At 67.4% G+C, this 23,801-nt stretch overlaps 2 protein-coding genes and 1 long non-coding RNA gene across 5 annotated transcripts; 1 reads left to right on the top strand and 2 right to left on the bottom strand.

Moving 5' to 3' along the window:
• Positions 1–1,089: 1,089 nt before the first annotated feature.
• On the bottom strand, positions 1,090–7,647 carry MPV17 (mitochondrial inner membrane protein MPV17). Its single transcript, XM_041405249.1, has 7 exons — positions 7,522–7,647; positions 3,722–3,837; positions 3,319–3,411; positions 3,023–3,118; positions 1,584–1,616; positions 1,388–1,440; positions 1,090–1,303 (listed from the first exon to the last, which is right to left on the bottom strand). Exons 1-7 carry the CDS (start codon positions 7,592–7,594, stop codon positions 1,234–1,236), a joined length of 534 nt encoding a protein of 177 aa, XP_041261183.1. The 5' UTR covers positions 7,595–7,647; the 3' UTR covers positions 1,090–1,233.
• Positions 7,639–23,772, bottom strand: CAD (carbamoyl-phosphate synthetase 2, aspartate transcarbamylase, and dihydroorotase). Of its 3 annotated transcripts, XM_041405247.1 has the most exons (45): positions 23,623–23,772; positions 23,313–23,452; positions 22,334–22,463; positions 22,003–22,145; positions 21,753–21,894; positions 20,991–21,162; positions 20,734–20,919; positions 20,554–20,666; positions 20,309–20,454; positions 20,093–20,224; positions 19,646–19,879; positions 19,342–19,563; positions 18,838–19,026; positions 18,493–18,617; positions 18,279–18,412; positions 18,093–18,205; positions 17,743–17,993; positions 17,426–17,672; positions 16,466–16,564; positions 16,151–16,375; positions 15,892–16,074; positions 15,580–15,798; positions 15,330–15,497; positions 15,077–15,259; positions 14,900–15,004; positions 14,575–14,823; positions 14,301–14,382; positions 13,960–14,126; positions 13,659–13,823; positions 13,453–13,584; positions 13,174–13,375; positions 12,907–13,097; positions 12,698–12,838; positions 12,471–12,566; positions 12,263–12,401; positions 12,112–12,159; positions 11,631–11,675; positions 11,373–11,527; positions 11,213–11,287; positions 10,916–11,128; positions 10,598–10,723; positions 10,348–10,503; positions 10,169–10,270; positions 9,992–10,086; positions 7,639–7,769 (listed from the first exon to the last, which is right to left on the bottom strand). In XM_041405247.1, exons 1-45 carry the CDS (start codon positions 23,705–23,707, stop codon positions 7,667–7,669), a joined length of 6,768 nt encoding a protein of 2,255 aa, XP_041261181.1. In that variant the 5' UTR covers positions 23,708–23,772; the 3' UTR covers positions 7,639–7,666. The 3 variants fall into 3 exon arrangements, with proteins under 3 accessions (XP_041261181.1, XP_041261180.1, XP_041261182.1); XM_041405246.1 differs by having other exon boundaries at positions 17,743–18,205; XM_041405248.1 differs by lacking the exon at positions 12,112–12,159.
• Positions 10,307–12,807, top strand: LOC121336255. The gene is made up of 4 exons (XR_005952716.1): positions 10,307–10,441; positions 10,622–10,749; positions 11,135–11,258; positions 12,674–12,807. It is a non-coding gene; the product is annotated as an uncharacterized LOC121336255 (long non-coding RNA).
• Positions 23,773–23,801: the final 29 nt, after the last annotated feature.

Below are 23,801 nucleotides of genomic sequence, written 5' to 3'. Positions count from 1 at the left end.
ATGGACACAGCCCAAGGGGATGGACAGATCCCCAGGGCATGGACACACATCCCCAGGGCATGGACACACAGCCCAAGGGGATGGACAGATCCCCAGAGATGGACACACAGGCCCAGGGCATGGACACATCCCCAGGGCATGGACACACATCCCCAGGACATGGATACATCACCAGGGGCAGCAGTGCAGCATGGACACACATCTCCAGGGCATGGACACACATCCCCAGGGCATGGACACAGCCCCAGGGCATGGACACATCACCAGGGGCAGCAGTGCAAGCAGCGGCACCTCCCTGGGGCTTCTCTCTGGCATGACAGGCAGGCTTGTGTTGGACATGGCACAGGTGGATTGTGGCCCTGGCCCAGCCCCAGCCCCAGCCCTACCCCAAGCCTTCCTGAACCCTCCCCAGATGCACAGCCCTGCATCAAGCCAGCCCTGACTCTGGGGGGACTCTGCACCCAGCATCAGGACTGTGGCTCCATCGACCTCATTTCAGTGCTCTGCAGCTGAGAAGGCACCATCACAGCCCATGGAACAGCTTCAGTAGGCCCTGATGACCCCCTAAACCACCTTCCACCCTCTGTCAGAGTCCCCTCCCCTCTCTAGCCCCTGGGGCAGACCACCCCAGCAGGCTGCAGTCCCTGCCCCATGCTCGGTGCCTTGAGATGAGGCAGAGTGGACCTGTTGATCCAGAACAGAACAATTGCACTGGAACAGGACTTTCAGGGGCTGGGGGCATGCTGGGCCACAAGCCCCAGGGCCATGGGAACCAGCAGCGAAGAGCACTGTTTATTGCTGCTGTGACTGTCCACAGCAGAGCCACAGCAAACCCTGCTTTCAGCAGGAGCATCCCCAGCCTGCAGCGACCCCAGCTCTGTGCCCTGCTCCGTTCCCACTCCTCTTTTCCCTGGGGATGTGCCATGGGGAAGGTCAGAGCTCCACTCGGGGCAGGAGCACCCTGTGTGCAGGGCTCGGAAATGGCTGAGCATGGACAGAGAAGTGCATCGTGGGCAGAGCTGCTGCACAGCACGGTCAGAGCAGATCCAGGCTGTCCTGGCACCGTCCTGGGGCAGCGGGGCTGTGGCCACAGGGGCTGGTGGCTGAGAGAAGAGCAGGGTGGCTGCTGCAGGCCCCTGTGTGTCCCAGCCTGCCCACGCCACGCGTGCCACTGCCAGCTCAGAGCACAGGCTGGGCACGGGCTGGGCACGGGCACGGGACGCGGCTTCTGCCTCACATCCGATTCGCCTTCCAGGACAGGTAGCAGTTCCAGACGATGGCAACACACTGGACAACAGCCAGCCTGGGGACAGAGGGGACAGAGGGGACAGGGTCTGCAGCTGCCAGCTCAGGGGGCAGGGAGTGGGCGCCAGGGCCACAACACTACCTGTGCTGCAGAGGCACGAAGTAGAAGTTCGCAATCTGCACGGGTGGCCAGATCTGGGCAGAGAAGGGGAGCAGCAGTGAGGAGCCTGCCAGGGTCCCCTCCCCACACCCCACCCTGCCTGGCACTCAGGGTGTCCCACAGAGCCACGGCAGCCCCACGGAGGAGGGGACAGGGACACAGATGTGCCAGCACTCACACAGTAATTGGTCATCAGGGCGTCCATGTAGTCCTGGAAGAAAAAGGAGGTGTGAGCACTCAGAGCCCCCATCCTTGCCAGGGGTCCCAGCTCCGCACTGCTGGGCACAGAGCCCCTGCAGCCCTGGCCATGCCCTCCCACAGCCATGAGGGAGGCATGGAGAGGGTGACCAGAACCATCCCCACTTTGTGCCATAGCCAGGCACACGGCTTGTCCCCCAGTGTGGGCTGCGAGCCCTTTGCCAGCTCAGGGCACCCCAGACCCCTCCTGGGTGCCACGAAATGGAGAAGGGCGCTGAGCAGGGCCCGCTGCTCTGGGAGCCCGAGGAGCTGCCGTGTCCTCGGGCCCAGCCAGGGCCGTGTCACATCCCTGTCCCGTGGCAGCAGGACGAGTCCCCACGCAGCCTGGCCGTGACTCAGCCGGGAGGCCGGGCTCCTCGTGGCGCTGGCCAGCAGCCCAGGACGGGGTGATGGATGCTCTGCTGACGCTTCCTCTGCGTGGGGAGAGGCGGATGCGCCCCAAGCCAGGGGGGAAGGTGCTGCCAGCGCTGCTGCCAGCCCAGCCCATCACCCCCTTCCAGGCCAGGGCTCCGGGAGCCGCAGCCCGCACGAATCACCAGCCACGGCAGGGCTCCCTGGGGAAGGCAAGGCAAGGTCCATGGCACGAGCTGGTCAGGATGCAGCAGGGGAAGGTGGATGGCGTGCTCGGAGTGCTGGCCGTGCCCACGATGTGTTCACGCGTGCCCTTAGGGTGCCTCGGAGCACCCCATGCCCCGGCTGTGTCTTGCACAGAGCCTGAGGGAAGCAGAGGTGACGTGATCCTGCCCCAGGATCTCCTTCCTGCACTCTGGGGCAGGGTGAGGGGCACGTGCTGGCAGTCCAGGTGTAGCAGGCTGGTGACTGGGTGCCCCCAGGCAGAAGAATGAACCCTGGGTGCTGGCACTCAGGCAGAGCTCCAGCCAGGCTGGGGCCATTCACAGGCACTGCAGGCAGCAGCAGTGAGAGAGGCTGGTGTTGCCTCTCCTGGCAGCCACACGACCACCCCAGCGTGCCTCATCCTGTGGCAGGTGGGCACCCACTCCCCAGTGACTCACGCTGGACACGCTGACTCAGTGTCCACACGGGTTTCCAGCAATTACTGTTAATGGGAGTCATCTCAGTAATTGCTCCGGAGACCCAGCCAGCAGCAGGGCTGGACAGCACGCCCATGGCACCCATGTCTGGCCCAGGTGGGACCCCAGTACTCGCCCACAGGGCACCTGTGCCAGAGGAACTGGCCCTGGCACCAGTACTGGGCTGGCAGCACCGGGCACCCAACACGCCCAGGGCCCTGGGTCCCAGGCCTGGGCACGGACACAAACGGGAGCAGCCGTCAGGGCCAGCACAGGGAGGAGCTGCCAGGGCCCCAGAGCTGCCCAGGGCAGCAGCAGCACACCATACCTGCTGGATCTTGGACCAGTTCTCCTGCACCGACAGCCCGTTGGTGGCCCCTGTGACAGCCAGGAAGCAGCCAAGGAAGCACGGAGCGAATCCCCCCTGCGAGAGAGGAGCCTGTGCTGCTTGGAGCCAGGCTGGCCACGGGCAGCCTCTGCCATAATGCCCACCCAGCCCTGTGCAGTGAGCCTGGGCCCAGCTCAGGCACTGGGCTCTCAGGGCAGGCTGGAAACCTGCCACAGGGACTGTCCTGTCCTCGCTGCCCCAGCCCCACACAACACCCTCACCCACGTCACACCAACCTGGTCCAGGATCACCTTCTTCACAGCCACAACTTTTGTGTTCCCTGGGATGAGCCAGTCCAGGATCCTGTACCAGCTGCCCACAACAGGGCCCTGCAGGAGCCAGGGGGTGAGGAGCAGCATCTGCCCTCACTGGTCACAGGGGTCAGGGCTGGGGAGCTCCAGGGCAGGTTACATGGCCCTGCTCCAGCTCTGGACCACAAAGACAAGTTTGTCCTATGCTGCTCCTGCTCCATGCAACTGGCCCTGCCCATGGCTGCTGGAGGTGGCACCAGGATGGCCCAAGTCACAGTCCCACCCTGCTGAAGGAGCCATCCCATTATCCCATCCCATCCCATTATCCCATCCCATCCCATTATCCCATCCCATTATCCCATTATCCCGTTATCCCATCCCCACTCACCACAAAGCAGAAGCCAATGGCCATCATTTTCAGGGTGCGGGGGCAGTGGTGCCCGTGCAGCCCCCGCTGCTCCACCAGCTGCTGTGCAATCACATCCCCAGCTCCCATGAGGGCCCCTGCAACCAGCACGGCCCGTTGAGGCAGGCCAGACCCCGTGTGACCTGCCCACAGCTGGGCCCCCTGCCCCAGGATGCCTGAGCCTGTTCAGCCCTGGTGGCTCTGTCCCAGCTGCAGCTCCCCACGGCCTGCACCAAACCCCACGGCACAGGCTCCCTCTCTGCCAAGTGCCTCAGGGCTCTCACTGCAGCATCTCCGGTCTAAACGTGCCCGGCTGCCCCTCCTCCCCGTGACCCAGACACGGGGCTGACCCGTCCCCAGGCTCCTCAGTGCTCTCAGAGCAGAGCCTGCCCAGCTGCTGCCCCTGATCTCCACCGCAGCCTTTCCCACAACACCCCCAAATCTCTCCCTGGACACCGGGCAGGCTCTGCCGACTGTGATCCCCTCCCTGGAGAGCAGCTCCCTGCCTGCCTCCCCCACCAGCCGGGATGGGCAGGACGTGCTCCCCACTGCCCCAGCCATCCCAGCCCCTTGCCACAGCTGGCTGCTGGCACAGCTCCTGGCCCTGTTTCCAGATCAGTGTCCCCGGTGGGGTGCTGCCCGGCTGGGTCTCTGGCAGCTCCTGCTCCATCCTACACCCCTGACCCCTTCGACGCAACTCCGCTGGCCCAGTGCTGCCCCCTCCAGCTGCTCCCCCGGCCCCGGCGGCTCCTGCTCCCTCTCCCCTCTCCCCCTGGGACGGTTCCCTGGCAGGTCTCCAGCCCTGCTGCCGCTCTGCTCCGTCCTGGGAAGCCCTGAGCCCAGCAAACCCTCAGCCTGACGGGTGCAGCCCCTGTCCCCACAGCCCGGGTTGTGGTACCAGCCACGAGCAGCTCGGTACCAGCCCTGCCCCAGGGACTTGGTCAGCGGTTCCTCATGGACAAGGGTGCAGCTCCCTGTCCCCACACCATGCCATGAAGCTCCCCGGCAGGGCCAGCCCAGGCTCTGCAGCCCCACAGAGCTGCTGCACTCCCAGCAGCAACACCTGCTGCTCCACTGGCTCCATCTGGCACCCCCGACCAGCCCCAGGATCTGGGGGTCTGTCCCCCCGCCCCGAGACACCCCACACACCCCATGATGGCAGAGCAGCCCCACCAGCTCACGGGCCACACCAGCACTGGGCAGGGGGGGAGGCAGGCACTGACTCCAGGCCAGCACACCAGAGCACGGCTGCCTCCATGGCAGCACTCCCAGGAGCTGCACTCTTGAGAGCTGCACTCGCAGGAGCTGCACTCCCAGGAGCTGCACTCCCAGGAGCTGCACTCGCAGGAGCTGCACTCTTGAGAGCTGCACTCCCGGAGCTGCACTCCCGGAGCTGCACTCCCAGGAGCTGCACTCCCAGAGCTGCACTCCCAGAGCTGCACTCCCAGGAGCTGCACTCTTGAGAGCTGCACTCCCAGGAGCTGCACTCCCAGAGCTGCACTCCCAGGAGCTGCACTCCCAGAGCTGCACTCCCAGGAGCTGCACTCAGGAGCTGCACTCCCCAGAGATGGGTGCAGGAGCACGGCACTCATGGAGAATACAGCAGGCACTGCTGTTACTCCTCCAGTGCCCAGAAGTGATGAGGCTGCGGGGAGGGACAGACCTGTCTGTGCATCCCTTCCTGGGCTGGGGGATGCAGCCAGATCCAGCCTCCTGCAGTGACTTTGGCAGCAGTGCCTGCCCAGGGTGCCACCAGCACAGCCTGGCCACAGCTCCTGCGTGGGGCTGGAGCCTTCATCCCAGCCAAACCTGGTGCCCAGGCCGCCTAGCCCACCCCCAGGTTGATGTTCTTGTGACCAGAGGACTCTGAATGGGGCCCAAACCTAAGTAGGGCACCACCATCTTCATGGCCATGGCACTGCCTTGGCAGGAGCAGGGGACTGCTCTCCACAGGCAGAGAGGGACAGCAGGGTCACGGCTGCAGGCACGTGCTACTGCCCACTGTGTCCAGGCCCTGCTGGCAGCCTGGCCCAGGGCCCAGGATGCAGGAGGCAAAGCCCTGCCTGACCCCAGAGCCCTCGGACTGCAGCTCGGCCAGCAAGCGTGGCCGGGCACAGTGGGCACGGCCAGCTGCCAGCAGCTCCCTGGCCTGGCCCCAGCTGGCAGCACTGGGGTCCTGGGAGCAGCAAGAGAAGGCAGGGCTGGAGGCTGGGATGGACCTGGCAAGGCAGCAGGTGAGGGGCTGAGCCTGGCCATGGTGGGATCACTTGTGGAAGCTCTGGGGAGAGCAGGAGCGTTCGTGCCCCCTGGCTGGAGCTGGGCACCTGCCCAGCAGGGAGAGCCCAGCCCAGGGCAGAAACTTCTGGGCTGGTGGAGACACATCCAGCAGCAGCCCAGCACCCACAGAGGCTGTGCCCAGCCCTGCAGGCTGACAGAGCCCTGGGGCAGGGCAGGGCAGTGCCACAGCAGCGCCAGCCACCCCTGAAGCAGCACAGGCAGAGCAGAGCCGAGGCCGGAGCCAGCCCGGGGCCACGGTGGGCAGGGAGGCGAGGGCAGGGCCAGCCCTGGGCAGCCCCTCCCAGCTCCACACTGGGCTCCTGCCAGGCACAGGAGGACGTGCTGCCAGCAATAGACTCCATGACATCCGATAAAAATAACAGCAGGAACAGCTAAGCGGCCTGGCAGCGCCCCAGCAGCCAGGCAGGGGGGCACCGTGCCACCCCCCCGCTGCCACCAGGGCTGAGGGCCAGGGACTGCACCGTGAGGGGAGCCCCCAGCTCAGCAGGGCACCCCCAGAGCCCGGGGCTGTGCTTTCCCAGCATCCTGGGAGCAGGAGGGCAGGGGCAGCAGGGGCAGGACAGGGAGGCTGCAGCAGGAGGTGCAGCAAGCAGCACGCAGGGACCCCCCAGCTCCCGCCCACCCTCCCGTGCAGCACAGGCACTGCACAGCCCTGAGGACACATGGAACAAGCAGGACTCACTCTCCCACCACCCAGACAGCCCCAGGTGCGCTGGGGGAGGGAGCAGAGAGGGGCAGAGCTGCCTGGTGCCCCAGGGCTACAAATCCTCGGAGCAGCAGAGGCTCGAGCCAGCCCCGGGGCAGATTCATGGCACCTCACAGCTCCGCAAGCAGCAGCAGTGTGGGGAGATTCAAGGCCCTGTGCAGAGCCCTCTCCTCAGGCAGCACCTCTGTGCCTTCACTGCTGAGCACTGGCAACCACAGAAGAGCTGAGCTCTTGTGAATTCCAGCACTGCAGCTCAGCATCCACCCCCTCCAGGAGAGGGGGGCCCCAGGACAGTGTCCCCCCGGGTCTGGGTGTGAGGGGTGTGCTTCCTTACAGTCCCCATGGGAGCTCTGGCTCCAGCACAGAGCCCTGACAGAGATGTCCTGAGCTGGGAGCCCCAGCACAGAGCCCTGACAGAGATGTCCTGAGCTGGGAGCTCCAGCACAGAGCCCTGACAGAGATGTCCTGAGGCAGGATTGTTCCAGGGCCCCTCCCTGGTGTGACACTCGAGTCCGTGCTGAGCCCGGGGGATGGCAGCACCTCTTCCCCCTAAGACAGACCCCTGAGGCAGTGGGGAGCCCCTGCCGTGCCTCCCGCACGGTGACAGGGCCGGCACAGCGGGGCGGGGGGCCGTGCGGGGGAGAGGGGCTTGTGCCCGCGGCTGTGGCAAGGACGGGCGGCCAGGAGGGGCCTGTGCCGGGGCATGAGCGCCGGGGAGTGCGGGGCAGGGCAGGGCCGTGCTCCGGGGGCCGTGTGCGGGGCCGGGCCCGTCCCTTACCGGCTGTGAGCGCCTGCGCCGCCCCGGGTCGCCGCGCCAGCAGCCGCCCGCAGCCCCTCCAGAGCGCCGCCATGGCCCCGCGTGTCGCGGCGCGGTGACGCGTGTCGCGGCGCGATGTCGTGTCGCGACCGAGAGCGTTTATTGGTCAGTAGCGGCCCAGCACCGTGGCCAGCAGCGCCATCCGCATGTACATGCCGTTCTCCGCCTGCCGGAAGTACGCGGCGCGCGGGTCCGAGTCCACCTCCACGCTGCGGGGTGACGTCATCAGCGGGCGCCGCCCCGGGGTCCCCGTGCACGCCCTCGTCCCGGGACCCCCGGCACCCCCCGGGACCCCCCTGGAACCGGACCCACGGCAGTCCTGACAGCCCCGGACCCGGCTGCACCGCTCAGCGGAGCCTGTCCCCCAAGCCCGGCAGCAGCTGCAGCGCCCGTGGCTCCGAGCTCTCCCCAGCGCACCGCGGTGCTCCTGCCCCTGACCCCCGGTGCCTTCCCAGACACCCCCGGCACACCGCAGCTCCGTGACAGTGGCCCAGCAGCCCCAGGGACCCCTCTGCCCCAGGGACCCCACTGCCCCAGTGACACCACTGCCCCAGGGACACTGCCCCAGAAACCCCACTGCCCCAGAGACCCCACTGCCCCAGGGACACCACTGCCCCAGGGACCCCACAGCCCCAGGGACCCCACTGCCCCAGGGACACCACTGCCCCAGGGACCCCACAGCCCCAGGGACCCCACTGCCCCAGGGACACCACTGCCCCAGGGACCCCACAGCCCCAGGGACCCCACTGCCCCAGGGACACCACTGCCCCAGGGACCCCACAGCCCCAGGGACCCCACTGCCCCAGGGACACCACTGCCCCAGGGACCCCACAGCCCCAGGGACCCCACTGCCCCAGGGACACCACTGCCCCAGGGACCCCACAGCCCCAGGGACCCCACTGCCCCAGGGACACCACTGCCCCAGGGACCCCACAGCCCCAGGGACCCCACTGCCCCAGGGACACCACTGCCCCAGGGACCCCACAGCCCCAGGGACCCCACTGCCCCAGGGACACCACTGCCCCAGGGACCCCACAGCCCCAGGGACCCCACTGCCCCAGGGACACCACTGCCCCAGGGACCCCACAGCCCCAGGGACCCCACTGCCCCAGGGACACCACTGCCCCAGGGACCCCACAGCCCCAGGGACCCCACTGCCCCAGGGACACCACTGCCCCAGGGACCCCACAGCCCCAGGGACCCCACTGCCCCAGGGACACCACTGCCCCAGGGACCCCACAGCCCCAGGGACCCCACTGCCCCAGGGACACCACTGCCCCAGGGACCCCACAGCCCCAGGGACCCCACTGCCCCAGGGACACCACTGCCCCAGGGACCCCACAGCCCCAGGGACCCCACTGCCCCAGGGACACCACTGCCCCAGGGACCCCACAGCCCCAGGGACCCCACTGCCCCAGGGACACCACTGCCCCAGGGACCCCACAGCCCCAGGGACCCCACTGCCCCAGGGACACCACTGCCCCAGGGACCCCACAGCCCCAGGGACCCCACTGCCCCAGGGACACCACTGCCCCAGGGACCCCACAGCCCCAGGGACCCCACTGCCCCAGGGACACCACTGCCCCAGGGACCCCACAGCCCCAGGGACCCCACTGCCCCAGGGACACCACTGCCCCAGGGACCCCACAGCCCCAGGGACCCCACTGCCCCAGGGACACCACTGCCCCAGGGACCCCACAGCCCCAGGGACCCCACTGCCCCAGGGACACCACTGCCCCAGGGACCCCACAGCCCCAGGGACCCCACTGCCCCAGGGACACCACTGCCCCAGGGACCCCACAGCCCCAGGGACCCCACTGCCCCAGGGACACCACTGCCCCAGGGACCCCACAGCCCCAGGGACCCCACTGCCCCAGGGACACCACTGCCCCAGGGACCCCACAGCCCCAGGGACCCCACTGCCCCAGGGACACCACTGCCCCAGGGACCCCACAGCCCCAGGGACCCCACTGCCCCAGGGACACCACTGCCCCAGGGACCCCACAGCCCCAGGGACCCCACTGCCCCAGGGACACCACTGCCCCAGGGACCCCACAGCCCCAGGGACCCCACTGCCCCAGGGACACCACTGCCCCAGGGACACCACTGCACCAGCGACACCACTGCCCCAGTGACACCACTGCCCCAGAGACCCCACTGCCCCAGGGACCCCACTGCCCCAGGGACCCCACTGCCCCAGCACCACTGCCCCAGGGACACCACTGACCCAGGGACCCCACTGCCCCAGCACCACTGCCCCAGGGACCCCACTGCCCCAGCCGCCCCAGAGCCCTCCCACAGCCCCCATGCCCCTTCTGCCCTGTATATTTCATACCCGTTCTCCCAGACACCTCCCCAGACACTCCCTCCAAACTCCCGTGTCCCCCAGCACCCTGCAGCCCCCCAACACCCTGCAGCCACCCGTCCCCACCTGATCTCGTTGACACGGGGCAGGGGGTGCATCACCACCATCCTCTCCTTGGCCCGGGTCATGATGCGGGGTGTGAGGATGAACTGCCCGAAGCACTGAGGGGACACGGAGCCCTGAGCTGGGGCAGGCCGTGCCCAGGCCCCGGGGGGCAGCAGGAGCCAGGCTCCCCTCACTCACAGCCTCGTACTCCTCGGCCCGCTGGAAGCGCTCCTTCTGGATGCGGGTCACGTAGAGCACGTCTGTGTCCGGCAGCGCCTCCTCGATGCTCCCAAACTCCTCCTGCGGCAGCACCGTGAGGTTGGGAGGGGACACGGGGACAAAGAGAGCGGGGGCCAGCCCCCCACCCTGCTCCTCACCTGCTGGATGCCCCGGGAGGCCACGAAGCTGGTGATGTCGGGGGGCATGCGGAGCCCGGGAGGGGCGACGTAGCGCAGGTTGACGCGGTACTGGGTGAGCAGGCGCGCCAGGGAGTGCACCGTGCGCCCGTGCTTCAGGTCACCCACCATGGTGATCTGGGGACAGCGGTCAGCCAGCCTGCCCAGGCCCCTCGGGGGGTCTCAGAGCCCCCCGAGCAGCCGGCCGTGCCGCCCGGCCCCTGCAGCTCACCGTCATGCCGTTGACTGTGCCCAGCTCCTCGCGGATGGTGAAGATGTCCAGCAGCGCCTGCGTGGGGTGCTCGCCCACCCCGTCCCCGGCGTTGATCACCGGCTTGCGGCAGTGCCTGGCGGCCAGCTGGGAGCACCGGCAAGGCAGGGCAGGTGAGCGCAGGCAGCACGCAATTCCCACGGCCCCACGGCAGCAGGAGCCCACCGCGGCCCAGCCGGGGACCACGTCCCTGCCCGTAGGGCAGCCACCGTCCCTGCCCTCGCGGCAGAGTCCCCGGCGCCTCCGGAAGAGGAGGCAGCTTCCCCCAGCCCCTCTCACCTCGACAGCGCCGGGCTGGGGGTGCCGCAGCACCAGCACGTCGGCGTAGCAGCACATGGTCTGCACGGAGTCGGCCAGCGACTCGCCCTTCTGCACCGAGGACGTGGCCTCGGAGAAGGACAGCACGGAGCCGCCCAGCCGGCTCATGGCTGCTGCGAAGGAGCTGCTGGTGCGCGTGCTCACCTCGTAGAACATGCTGGCCATCACCTTCCCCTGCAGGGCCGCGCTGTCAGCTCGGGGAGCCCGGCACCCCGCCCGGGACGGGGCTCCCTCGGGGTGCCCAGGGGCACGGCTCACCTTGAGGATGTCCAGGCTCCGCTCCTTCTGCACCAGCATGCGCAGGGTGTGTGCCACGTTGAACAGGTGGGACAGCTGCGGGGACAGGCGGCACCGGGGCTCAGCGGGGGCACGGGAAGCACCACAGCACCCACGGCCCCCCGCCCGCCCGGCCGGGCACCTGCTCCTTGGAGAACTGCCGCACGGAGAGGACGTGCTGCCCGACCAGGGGGTGCAGCAGCGGGGAGGTCTGGAAGTGGGGGGCGCGCTGCGGGGACGCCTGGCGCGGGACAGGGCCCAGCGGGTGGAAGTGGCTGTCCTGGACCACCGCCGAATCTGTGGCACCGAGAGTAGCCGGTCAGCCCACGGGGGTGTCCTGAGGAGCCCAGCCACCAGCCACAAACCCTGGATCCCCACCGTGGGCCCCCGCTGCACTCACCTGGTTCCGCTGCCTTCCTGCTGCCCTTCTCACGAGCGTCCTCAGCTGGGTGGGAGAGGGGAGCAGTGGTGTTAGGGGTTACGGGGAGAGGCGGCACCCCAGTCTCAGCATGGCCCTCCTGGCACTCGGCCACACCAGGTGAAACCAAGATGGGCCTGACACCAGGGCGATGGTGAACCAGACAGGCAGTCCAAGCCCCACGCTGTGCTGCGACCCTCTCCCTGCACACCCCGCAATTCCCACTGGCCACCCCCCAGTTCACACTGGCCGTGAGGGGTCCCCGAGGTGCCGTGCAGGCTGGGGCAGGAGGGGAGCGGGCGGCACGGCCGTGCCCTGTCCTCCAGCACCCAGTCCTGGTGCTGGGTGCCAGCAGGGGCCCATGGTGGGCACGCAGGCAGCCCGGGGCCTGCAGGGCACCTGGGGGAGGGGATGCACTCATGGGCTGCAGTTGGTGCCAGTAGTGAGTCCCCCCCGACATTACCGGTGCCTCGGGCGCCCGGGCGGTGCGCGGCTCCCAGCCTCCGGAATGCTGAACGGGACACAAGGGCTGGCGTCAGCGGGGCCACCCAGCCACGGTCCCAGACCCGGCCCCCAGGCAGCGTGCCCTGCCCGCTGCCCGCCCACCCCCCTACCTGGCAGCTCGGGGTCCGAGGCCCGGTGGATGCGGGGCGGCAGGTGGAAGCGTGCGTCACCCGCGGGGCCGGGCCGGCGCGGGCTGGGGGCTCGCCCGCGCAGCACGTCACCAGCCACGTGCCGCGGCTGCTCGGGGGTCTGAAACGAGAGACCAAGCTGGAGCTAGGGCAGAGAGGGACCCCCTGCCAGCTGTGTACCCCCCAGTACCTTCACAGTCTCCTTGCTGGGGGCACCATGTGGCAGCAGTGCAGCTCCTGAGGTCCACTTCTTCACATCCTGCCCATAGCCAGGGGGCACCAGCACCTGCAGCCATGGATGGGATTAAGGAAATGGGGTCAGCACTGGGAGACCCCCTCTGTGATGGGGGCACCCTCTGTGACCCCTCTGTGATGGGGGCACCCTCAATACAGGAAGAAAAGGACCCAGGACCTCACCTGCCCATCGATGTAGGCAACCTCCCCACGCAGGACGACCCTCCGCACCGTCCCCTTGACCTGCATGCCCTCAAAGGGGGTCCAACGGGCCTTGGAGAAGACTGTGCTGCTGGGGATGATCCATTCCTCCTCCAGGTCCACCTGCCAGGACAGCGGGTCAGAGGCAGAAGGGTGGGGGCTGGACCTGGGGCGGGTGGGCACGGACACACCTCCACATAGGTGTCCTCCTGCGCTGGGAGCCCAAAGATCTTGCGAGGGTTCTCATAGAGGCGCTGGACGATGTCCTCCACGCTGAGCCTCCCCTCGGAGACAGCCGTCAGCAGCAGCGGCAGCATGGTCTCCAGGCCAGGGTACCCAGGGGGAGCCTCCTGCCCCTGCTTCTCCTCCAGCGTGTGGGGAGCTGCAGGATGGGGCTGGTCACCGGGGCCGTCCCCACCGCTCTCCCCGCCCCACGGCCACCATCCCTTGGGACTGACCGTGGTCAGTGGCAAAGCAGTCGATGATGTCCATGTTCTCCCAGAGCGCCTCCACGTCCTGGCGGGTGCCCAGCTCCGGCCGCACGGCCGCACGGCCCTTGCCCAGGCGCCCCAGGTCGTCCTGGCTCAGGAAGAGGTGGTGCGGGGCCACCTCGCACGTCACCGGGATGCCCCTCTGCTTGGCCGCCTTGATGAGCAGGATCTGGGGCAGGCGCGGTTAGTGGGGAACCCACGGGGCCCCGTGCTCCATCCCTGGAACCCAGGGCTCGCCCCGCTCACCTCCTGCCTGCGGGCCACGTGGCAGATGTGGACAGGGCGCTGGTACAGCTGGGCCACCATCAGCACGGCGGCCACCGTCTGCCGCTCCGCGTGCGCCACGATGGGCAGGTGCCGCGGCCACTGCTCCAGGTGCTGCAGGAACGGGGCTGGTGGGCACCGGTGCCAGGAGCAGGCCTGCCCCGTGCCAGCCCTGCCCTCCTGCTCACCTCCATCCACAGCAGCACGTCGTCCATCCGCAGGCTGGAGAAGGTGTCGTTCAGGTACATCTTGAGCCCGGCGGCTGCCCCAGCCAGGGGGCCCAGAGTGCCAGCATTGTCCAAGGAAGCCCCCAGGAAAAGGGCAAAATCGCAGCGGGCTCCAGCCTCAGCCAGCTGCAGGACGAGAGGTAGTGAGTGCTGTGGTGGGACCAGTACTGCCACCAGCAACGAGCCCACCACAGACAGCGAGCCCAGCATGGCTGGCACAGGAGGAGGGGATGTGAGCACCAGGCTGGCAGCAGCTCCTCACCTTCTGTGCCAAGGCGAAAGAGGTGGCATCGGTGACAGCAGGGCTGGTGTTGGGCATGGCACACACCATAGTGACACCCCCGGCCAGGGCAGCTGCCGTGCCCGATGCAAAGTCCTCCTTGTGGGTGCCACCCGGCTCACGGAGGTGGACGTGGACATCGATCAGGCCTGGGGAGTGTCAGCGTCAGCACTGGCAGCTGCTGGCCGCAGGGGACACGAGGGACAAGGGCCATCCTGCCAGTGCAGCATGGAAACAGCTCTGCAGCGCCTGCAGATGTGCCCAGCCCGGCTCCCAGCACTGTCCCTGTTCTGTGCTGTGCCCTGGGGCCACTGAACACCCACCTGGCAGACGGATGAGCTTCTGGGACGTCATGCAGTCCACGTGCATCTTCAGTGGAGGGGCTGCCCCAATCTGGCCCAGTGCCTGCAGAAAGAGCAGCCACGAGACAGGACCCAGGGTCAGGGTGATGATCCTGTCTGAGGAGCCCCCCAGAAACAACCCCTGCACAGTGACACCCACACACAGAGCCTGCCCCGCAGCACCCACAGCAGGACTTCTGCAACCCTGCTTTGCTCCCTTTCCCTGCACCCATGGTCCCCAGGTGCCCGAGCCCACCTCTACGAAGAGCTTCGTGCACTTGATGTCGATGATGAGGGGCACAGAGTAGTCGACAGCCTGGCGCCGGGTGCGGTAGCCCTTGGTGACAAAGGAGGAGAGCCGGCGGCCCCCCGAGTTGCGCATGGAGAGGTTGATGACCATCTCAAAGTGGTTCTCGGCCAGGTAATCCAGGATGCTGCGCTGGGTCTCCCGGGCACCGGCCTCACTGCTGTCTGCCTCCTCGAAGTGCCAGTCCACAGCCTTCACCTGCAGGCAGTGACCCCCATCAGGGCCCTGCAACACCCCGGGAGTGACCCCGGCCCCGCAGGCCCCCAGCCCTGACCTTGATGCCATGCTCGGTGTAGAAGTCGGCGGTGCCAAGGCTGGCATACAGGTTGTAGCCGAGGCTCTCCAGCGTCCGCACCGTGGGCAGCAGCTCACTCTTGTTCTGAAACGAACCGGGGGCCGGTCAGAGGGCGGAGAGGGAACCCCGGCCTCGCAGCACTTTGACCCCACGTACCTTGTAGCTGCCGATGGTCAGCAGAATGTTCTTCTTGGGGATCTTGAAGCCGGTGCTGAGCATGGCCTTCAGGTACGCCTCGCAGCGGTTCTCCCCAAAGCAGGCAACCTCGCCCGTGCTGGTCATCTCCACACCCAGCACCACGTCAGCGCCCGCCAGGCGTGAGAAGGAGAACTGGGGCACCTGGGGGCAAGGGGACGCTCAGGGGCTGCCTGGTCCTGCACCCCAGCCTGGCCCCAAGGCCCCCGCTCACCTTGACACCAACGATGCCTGTGCCTGTCATCAGCCCCACGGGCTCCACATCCTCACCCATGATCACCTGGCTGGCCAGAGCCACCAAGTCCACGCCCAGGGTCTTGGAGACGAAGGGGAAGGAGCGGGAGACGCGAACATTGCACTCAATGACCTTCAGCTGGTCATCCTGGGAGAGAGGGGACAGGATGAGGCAGGGCTGGGGATGTGGGCTGCTCTCCCCTGGCCGTGCGGCCCCCAGTCCCAGGTACCTTGGCGATGAGCTGCAGGTTGAAGGGCCCTGTGACCTGCAGCTCCTGCCCAATGGCGTGCACAATGGCCTTGATGCGCTCCAGTGTCTTGGGGGTGATGTCCTGCGGGGGGGTCACCAGTGTGGCATCACCCGAGTGCACCCCAGCATTCTCCACGTGCTCGGAGATGGCGATGGCCACCACCACACCGTCGCAGGCCACCGCGTCCACGTCGATCTCCTGTGAGCGGGAACACGGTCACAGCCAGTCCCTGGGCTGGGGGCCGGGGCTTTCAGCGGGCATCCCAGGGCTGGAGCAGCCTCCTGGACGGACCTTGGCCTCCTGGATGAACTTGGAGATGACAACAGGCTGCTCCTTGGACACAGCCACAGCGTTGCTCAGGAACTTCTCCAGATCGCTGTCGGAGTACGCCACGTTCATGGCAGCCCCGCTGAGCACGTAGGACGGGCGCACGACACAGGGGTAGCCCACCTTGCAGCAGAAGTGCTTGGCGGACTGCGGGAGAGACGGAACTCAGCGCCCACACGGACAGCCGCCCTGGGGCGGCCCTCTCCTGTTCGCTGGGCCCCACCTCCATGTTGGAGAGCTCCTTCCAGAGGGGCTGGCTGATGCCGATGGAGTCCAGCAGGCGGGAGAACTTGAAGCGGTTCTCGGCCGAGTCGATGGCCTCCGGGGAGGTGCCCAGGATGCGGCACTGCTGCCGGTGCAGGGCCATGGCGATGTTATTGGGCAGCTGCCCGCCCATGGACAGGATCACACCCTCAGGGTTCTCCAGCTCGTAGATGTCCATCACCACCTGCAGCACCGTGGAGGCAGGGGAATGGCTGGGACGGAGCCATGGCAGCCCTCACCCAGCCCTGCAGCTGTCAGGGCCCAGCCCCCTCACCTCAAAGGAAATCTCGTCGAAGTAGAGGCGATCACACATGTCATAATCGGTGCTCACTGTCTCAGGGTTGTAGTTCACCATGATTGTCTTGAAGCCCATCTATTAGGGGTGGGACAAGGTGAGCCCAGAGCCCCCAACCCCTACCCAGCCTCATCCTCTGACCAGGGACACCCACCCCTCACTCCACAGGGTGCTGGGGCCCTGTTGTGGTGCACTAGTTTTAGTTGTTCTCTTGCACCGGGCGATTGGGAATTTGCAGAGAATAGTTTTATACTGCACTGTATAGCTTATGTTCTATCATGTGGTTTGTTATCTCTTTTCCCCACCACACGGTTTTTCCCTCACCCACCCCAGTACCTTCTGGTGGTCTCTCCCCTGGGTTACCCCTCCCCTCACCACTCCTCACTGGCATCCCATTGGCTGTTGACCTCTCCCTCTGTCCCCATCCCCCAGGGAATGTTCTCTTTCTCCACCTGGTGTGTCTCTTGGAATAAAGGAGAACATCTCCCACGTGGAGAAGAGCGCTTCTCAATCTTTTACCCTTTACCTCTACGAAATATCGTGTGGGCAAGGGTCCATAGCTAGCTGGAGTGGACCCCAACAGCCCGCCAGAAAATTCGGGGGTTTGTTATCTCTTTTCCCCACCACACGGTTTTTCCCTCACCCACCCCAGTACCTTCTGGTGGTCTCTCCCCTGGGTTACCCCTCCCCTCACCACTCCTCACTGGCATCCCATTGGCTGTGGACCTCTCCCCCTGTCCCCATCCCCCAGGGAATGTTCTCTTTCTCCACCTGGTGTGTCTCTTGGAATAAAGGAGAACATCTCCCACGTGGAGAAGAGCGCTTCTCAATCTTTTACCCTTTACCTCTACGAAATATCGTGTGGGCAAGGGTCCATAGCTAGCTGGAGTGGGCCCCAACAGCCCGCCAGAAAATTCGGAATTTCAGGGCCCGCCTGACCTTGCGGAGCTCCTGGATGCAGCCCACAGCACACCAGTCAAACTCGACACTGCTGCCGATGCGGTAGACGCCGGAGCCGATGACCATGACGTGGGGCTCGCGGAAGGCCAGGTCGTGCTCAGAGCCGTTGTAGGTCAGGTACAGGTAGTTGGTTTGGGCTGGCCACTCCGCCGCCACGGTGTCGATCTGCTTCACCACCGGCAGGATCTTCAGGTCGCGCCGCATCTTCCGCACGGCCAGCTCGGTGCTGCACAGAGCTGGGTGAGCGCCAGGACCGAGGCAGGGAGCACGACAGAGCCGTCCCCTCCCCGTCTCACCTGAGCACGGCCTGGGCCACCTGCTTGTCGGAGAAGCCGAGCTGTTTGGCGCGCTGGAGCACGGCGGGCGGCATGGTGCCCTGCTGGCCACGGTAGGACTCCAGCAGCACCGCGTGGTCCGTGATGTTCTTCATCTTGTGCAGGAACCAGCGGTCAATCTTGGTCAGCTCGTAGAGCCGCTCGATGGAGTACCCGGCCCGCAGCGCCGCTGCCAGCACGAAGATCCGCTTGTCCGTGGGCGTCTCCAGCTCCTGCCAGGCCAAGGGCTGAGTGTGGCCGAGGGAGGCAGGTGGCCGCCTCTCCCCCCAGAATGGCACAGCCAGCACAGACACCCAGACCCCAGTGCTCACCACGTCTGAGACCGGCTTCACCGTGTGATCAAAGCCCACACAGTTCTCATCCACCATCCTCAGAGCCTTCTGGAAGGCCTCCTCGAAGTTCCTCCCAATGGCCATGACCTCCCCTGCAGAAGGTGGGGTGAGCGGATGATCCCGTGCCCGCCACGTGCCCCACCAGTGCCATCCCCCCGCGCTCACCCACGCTCTTCATGGAGCTGCCGATCTTGGTGCTGACGCGCAGGAACTTGCTGAGGTCCCAGCGCGGGATCTTCACCACGCAGTAATCCAGGCTGGGCTCAAAGCTGGCCGTGGTGGAGTTGGTGACAGAGTTCCTGAGGAGGTGACAGGGTCAGCAGCTGGGGCTGCCCCACCAGGCAGCAGCACCCTGTCCCACACTGTGGTGGTACCTCACCTGAGGAGGGGCAGGGGGATGCCCAAGGCAAGCTTGGCAGCCACATAGGCCAGCGGGTAGCCAGTGGCCTTGCTGGCCAGGGCCGAGCTGCGGGAGAGCCGGGCGTTCATCTCGATGATGTAGTACTGTGGGCAGCAGACGGGCAGGGTCAGCGGGTGCCACGGAACAGGCCAAGCCCGTGACATGGTGACACAGCCAGACCCACGGTGCCCCAGAGATGCTGCAGCACGGGGGCCTGCTGCAGCACAGCCTGGTGTGACAGCTGGGGCAGGACCCAGATCCCCCAGGGCGAGGCTGGCCGGGGATCAGGACAGGGAGCCAGAACCCGCAGGGGGCCCCAAGTACCTGTTCTGACTCGGGGTTGAGGGCAAACTGGATGTTGCACTCGCCCACGATGCCCAGGTGCTGCACCACCTTGATGGCTGTGCGCCTCAGCATGAAGTACTCGGTGTCATTGAGGGTCTGGCTGGGTGCCACCACAATGGACTCGCCCGTGTGGATCCCCAGCGGGTCCAGGTTCTCCATGTTGCACACCTGGCAGCAGGGGGGTCACTGCTCCACGTGCTGTCCGTGGTGCGTTCCTCCCAGTTCCCACCTCATCCTCCCCCACCCAGTCAGGACTGGAATTCATGGGGTGTTCCACAGGGTGGACAGCTGAGGTGGACACCCCTAGAGGTGCAGGGCTCTGGTTCACAGGGTGCCGCTCCCAATGGCACACAGCAGCTGTGCCAGCACCACCAGAGGCACTGGGGAGCCCTCCCTGGGGAGACAAGGTGCAGCACGAGCCCCCAGCCCCTGCCCCACGTCCGTCCCTCTGCAGCAGCCCCGGGGCCTCCCTCCACCCCGTACCGTGATGCAGTTGTTGTAGGCATCCCGCACCACCTCGTACTCGATCTCCTTCCAGCCTTTCAGGGACTTGTCCACCAGCACCTGGGAGGTGTGGGTGAAGGCCTGGCTCACCAGAGCCACCAGCTCCTCCCGGCTGTTGGCGAAGCCGGAGCCCAGCCCGCCCAGGGCGTAGGCAGAGCGCACCAGCACCGGGTACCCCAAGCGCTCAGCCGCAGCCTGCGCCTGCAGGGAGCAATGGGGTCACGGTGGGAACAGGAAGGACAGGACCCTGCCCTGCTCCACGGCCCCCCAGACCACCCCAGACCTGCTCCAGGGAGGCAGCAGCCTCGCTGGGTGCCACGTGCTCCCTGATCTCCTCCATCTTCTCCGCGAAGACCTTGCGATCCTCTGTCATCTCAATGGAGGCAACGGGGGTGCCCAGCACCCGCACTCGGTAACGCTCCAGAACGCCCGCCTTGGTCAGCTCCACGCCACAGTTGAGGGCTGTCTGCCCCCCGAAGGTCAGCAGCACCCCATCGGGCCGCTCGTTCCGGATCACCTGGGGGCACGGGGCGGTGGGACAGAAACCACGGTGGGTCCTGTGCTTTCCAGCTGCCTCCTCACCTGCGCTGCCCCTCAAGTCCCTTCCAACCCACCCAGCCCTACATGCACCAGGCTCCAGGCCATCCTCCAGCCCAGCCCCACACTCGCCCTCCAGCTCTGCCATCCCTGCATTCCCGCCCTCTCCCAGCCAGCGTCCCGCGGTGCTCACCTGGGTGACATACTCAGGGGTGATGGGCAGGAAGTACACCTTGTCTGCCAGTCCCTTGGAGGTCTGCACTGTGGCGATGTTGGGGTTGATCAGCACCGTCTGGATGTTCTCCTCCTTCAGCGCTTTGATGGCCTCGTGGGGAGCAGAGGGGTCACTGCTGATGGCCCTGGGCCCCTGTGGCTACTACCACACCCCTGCCCTGGGACTGGCACTCACCTGTGACCCTGAGTAATCGAACTCTCCTGCCTGCCCAATGGAAAGGCCACCGGAGCCCAGGATCAGCACCTTGCGGGGCCGGGCTGCATCCAAGTCCCCCGCCGGTGCCTTGCTGTAGGTCAGCCACTCCTGCAGGCGCTGCCGCACTGGGGGGACGTGGCACGCTGGGGACAGGGCACCCCACGCGCAGCCCCGTCCTGCAGCCCTTGGCCCATGGCCCGGCTGTCCCTCGCACTCACTCCCACCTGTCCGGGCGCTGCCGTTCCCGTCCCGCAGGTCCCGTGCCACCTCCACGAAGACATCAAAGAGACCCTCCAGGTCGGTGGGGCCGGCGCAGTGCTCGGGGTGAAACTGGACACTGTGGAGGGGGTCAGGCGGGGCACGCCCCACAGCCCCCAGCCCCCCCGCTGCGGCCCCAGGCCCACCTGAAGAAGGGCTTGTGCTGGTGCACGAGGCCCTCGTTGGAGCCGTCGTTGGCGTTGGTGAAGAGCGGCAGCCAGCCGGGCGGGAGGCTGCCCGCCTGCACGGCGAAGCCGTGGTTCTGCGCCGTGATGAAGCAGCGCCGCGTGTCCTCGTGCAGGCACGGCTGGTTGTGCCCCCGGTTCCCGTACCTGGGGGCGGCACAGCCGTCAGGCAGCCCCGGCAGCCAGGACCCCCGCGCCGACTCTGGACCCCCACTCACTTCATCTTGTAGGTACGGGCGCCGAGGGCCAGGGCAAGCAGCTGGTGGCCCAGGCAGATGCCAAAAATGGGCTTGGGCTGGGGTGCGTCCAGCAGCTGGCACAGGCGGGACACCGTCTCCTGGCAGAGCAGTGGGTCCCCGGGGCCGTTGCTGATGAACAGCCCGTCAAAGTCTGCGTCAAGAGAGCAGCAGGGTCAGTGGGGCCCCCAGCCCCTCAACATCACAGAGGGGTCCCCAAGGTCCCCACAGGCTCACAGCCACCACTCCTGGCTACCAGCAGAGAAGCACCTTGAGCCTGCAGCTCCCCCAGCACCCCAGCAGGGTTACAACCAAGGTGTTCCGACCCACAACACCCATTCGGGTGGCAGCAAGGCCCTGCAGTCCCCCACAGTGCCCCCCACCCCAAGCCACACCAATACCACAGACCAGGGTCCCCCATGGTGCCCCCCACCCCAAGCCACACCAATACCACAGACCAGGGTCCCCCACGGTGCCCCCCACCCCAAGCCACACCAATACCACAGACCAGGGTCCCCCATGCCAACCACAGCAAGGCATCCCGAGCCCACGGCCCTGCTCCTGTGGTGCCACGCTGAGGGCCGAGCCCAATCCCCCAGGAATGATGGCACCAAGACTCCCCACCCCACAGCACTGAGCAGGACACAGGTGCTTGCTGTCCCCAGCACCGAACACGCAGACAGTGCCATACCCCATTCCCCCCCGGGTGGGACCCCAGACTGTCCCCACCCACTGCCATCTCACCTGCAGGGTCCAGCGGGTGGTCCCAGGGCACCACAGTGACAGCAGCCCCCCGCCTGCACAGGCACCGTATCTGGTTGTTCTTCAGGCCGCAGTCGAGGGCCGTGACACGCAGGGACCCGCCCGGGTTGAACACTCGCGGTGCCTGTGGGGAGGGGAGTGCATCACCCGGCTCTGCTGGGGCCAGCCCCCCGCAGCGAGGGGCTGCACGGCCCCTCCGCCGCCCCCGGCCCCGCTCAGGCTCCCCACACACCTTCAGCGACACCTCCTGCACCAGGTGCTTCGCGTTGGGGTCCTCAAAGGAGAGGCTCCCCTCGGGGGTCCCATCCGGCAGCAGCTTCCCCAGCAGCGTCCCCTTCTCGCGGATCTTCTTTGTCAGCGCCCGGGTATCCACCCCTGCAAGCGGGCTGTGAGGCACGACCCACGGCCCCGGCCCACCCCAGCAGGACCCTGTGCCCCGGCAGCATCATCGCCCCAGATTCCAACAGAGGCTCAGACCCCAGGTGGGCAAAATTCAACAGAGACGGGTCTGGTTTCGGAGCTCGCAGACCCACAGCCCTGCTGTGCTGTGTCCCCAGTCCCACCTGCTAGCCCGGGGATGTTCTGCTCCTTCAGCCACTGGTCCAGGGAGCGGGATGCGCTCCAGTGGCTGGGGGTCTCTGAGCACTCGCCCACCACCAGCGCGGCCACGTGGATCTTGCTGGACTCAAACCACTGTGGGGACAGAGGGTGAGGCAGAGGGTCACCAGCCCAGGAGAAATCCCATGGAACACAGACCAGCACAGGACCAGCCCTCCTGGTGCTGGGCTGCCACTTGTCCCACCTCGTCCCACAACTACGACAGCAAGGCTGAGCCCTAGATCAGGGAAAAATGGGATGAGTGTCCAGGCCCCCACAGCGCTGCTGGACCGCAGCCCACTGCCCACACAGCCCATGCCACGGGAGCCCTCAGCTTGGCACAGCCGCAGCACAGAGCAAGCCCATGGGAAAGCACCCCTCCCGCCGGCCCCAGGTCCAGCCACGCCGCTATGTCCCGTGCCATGGGATCAGGGCACGGCTCCCAGGGGCACAGGGCACAGCAGACACCCACAGAGCACCGGCCCGGAGAGGGCTGCTATCAGCGAGACCCCAGGGCGGGCGTGGGGAGGCCGGCGGGGCACGGCCGCAGCAGGGCTGGACTCTGCCCCGGGACGGGCGGCGTGGAGGCCAAGGGGCTGGGGCTGGGAGGGGGCTGGGGCCTCGAGCAGCCCCTCTGCCCAGCCCCAGCCCGGCCTTGGCACAAGGGTCCAGATTCCCACCTTGCAACAGAGCCCTGCTGAGGAAACACACGGCCCACACTGGGCTGCCAGGGCACCCCGAGCTCTGGGGTCTCCCCCTGCCCAGCCCCGCTCCTCGCCGTGTCACACCCCAGCGTGGCCCTGCAGCGCCGCGGCCAAACCGCTCCGTGCCACCACGTGCCACCCGCTGTGCCCTGGCACCGTCCCGCCCTGGCACCTCGTGCCGCCCTGCCCGCCGCGCCGTGCCACCGCCACGGCGGCACCGGGCACACGCGGCCCCGCTCACCCTGCTGAGGCCGAAGGCGTCGGGCTCGTCGCGGGGCACTCCGTAGTTACCGACCAGCGGGTAGGTAAGCACCAGGATCTGCGCCTTGTACGAGGGGTCGGTGAGGGCCTCGGGGTACCCCACCATGCCAGTCTGGAACACTGCGGGCAGCGGCGCGGGGTGACGGGGGCACGGCCGGGCCGACCCCGGCCCCGCGCCCCGGACAGGCCCCGCGCCGGGCCGGATCCTCTCCCCGCCGTTCCCGCTCCCTCCCGCGCCGTCGCCCGTCTCGGGCCGCCCCACGGCATCCCGGCCCCCCGGACGCACTCACCCACTTCCCCCGCGGCGGCGGCCCCGACGGCCCCGAAGGGGCGGCCGGGCAGCACCGACCCGTCCTGCAGCACCAGCCGGGCCATGGCGCCGCCACGTGCGCTCCGGGGCCCCGCCGCGATCACCGAGCGGGAGCGCCCGCCCGGCTGCGGCGGCGGCGGCGGGAGGATCAGATCGGAA

Source organism: Onychostruthus taczanowskii, unplaced genomic scaffold (genome assembly GCF_017590055.1).
Source record: "Onychostruthus taczanowskii isolate IOZ18803 unplaced genomic scaffold, ASM1759005v1 scaffold227, whole genome shotgun sequence".
Classification (NCBI taxonomy): Eukaryota; Metazoa; Chordata; class Aves; order Passeriformes; family Passeridae; genus Onychostruthus; species Onychostruthus taczanowskii.
The sequence above is the reverse complement of the archived record's forward strand: the minus strand, read 5'-3'. Positions and strand labels throughout refer to the sequence as shown.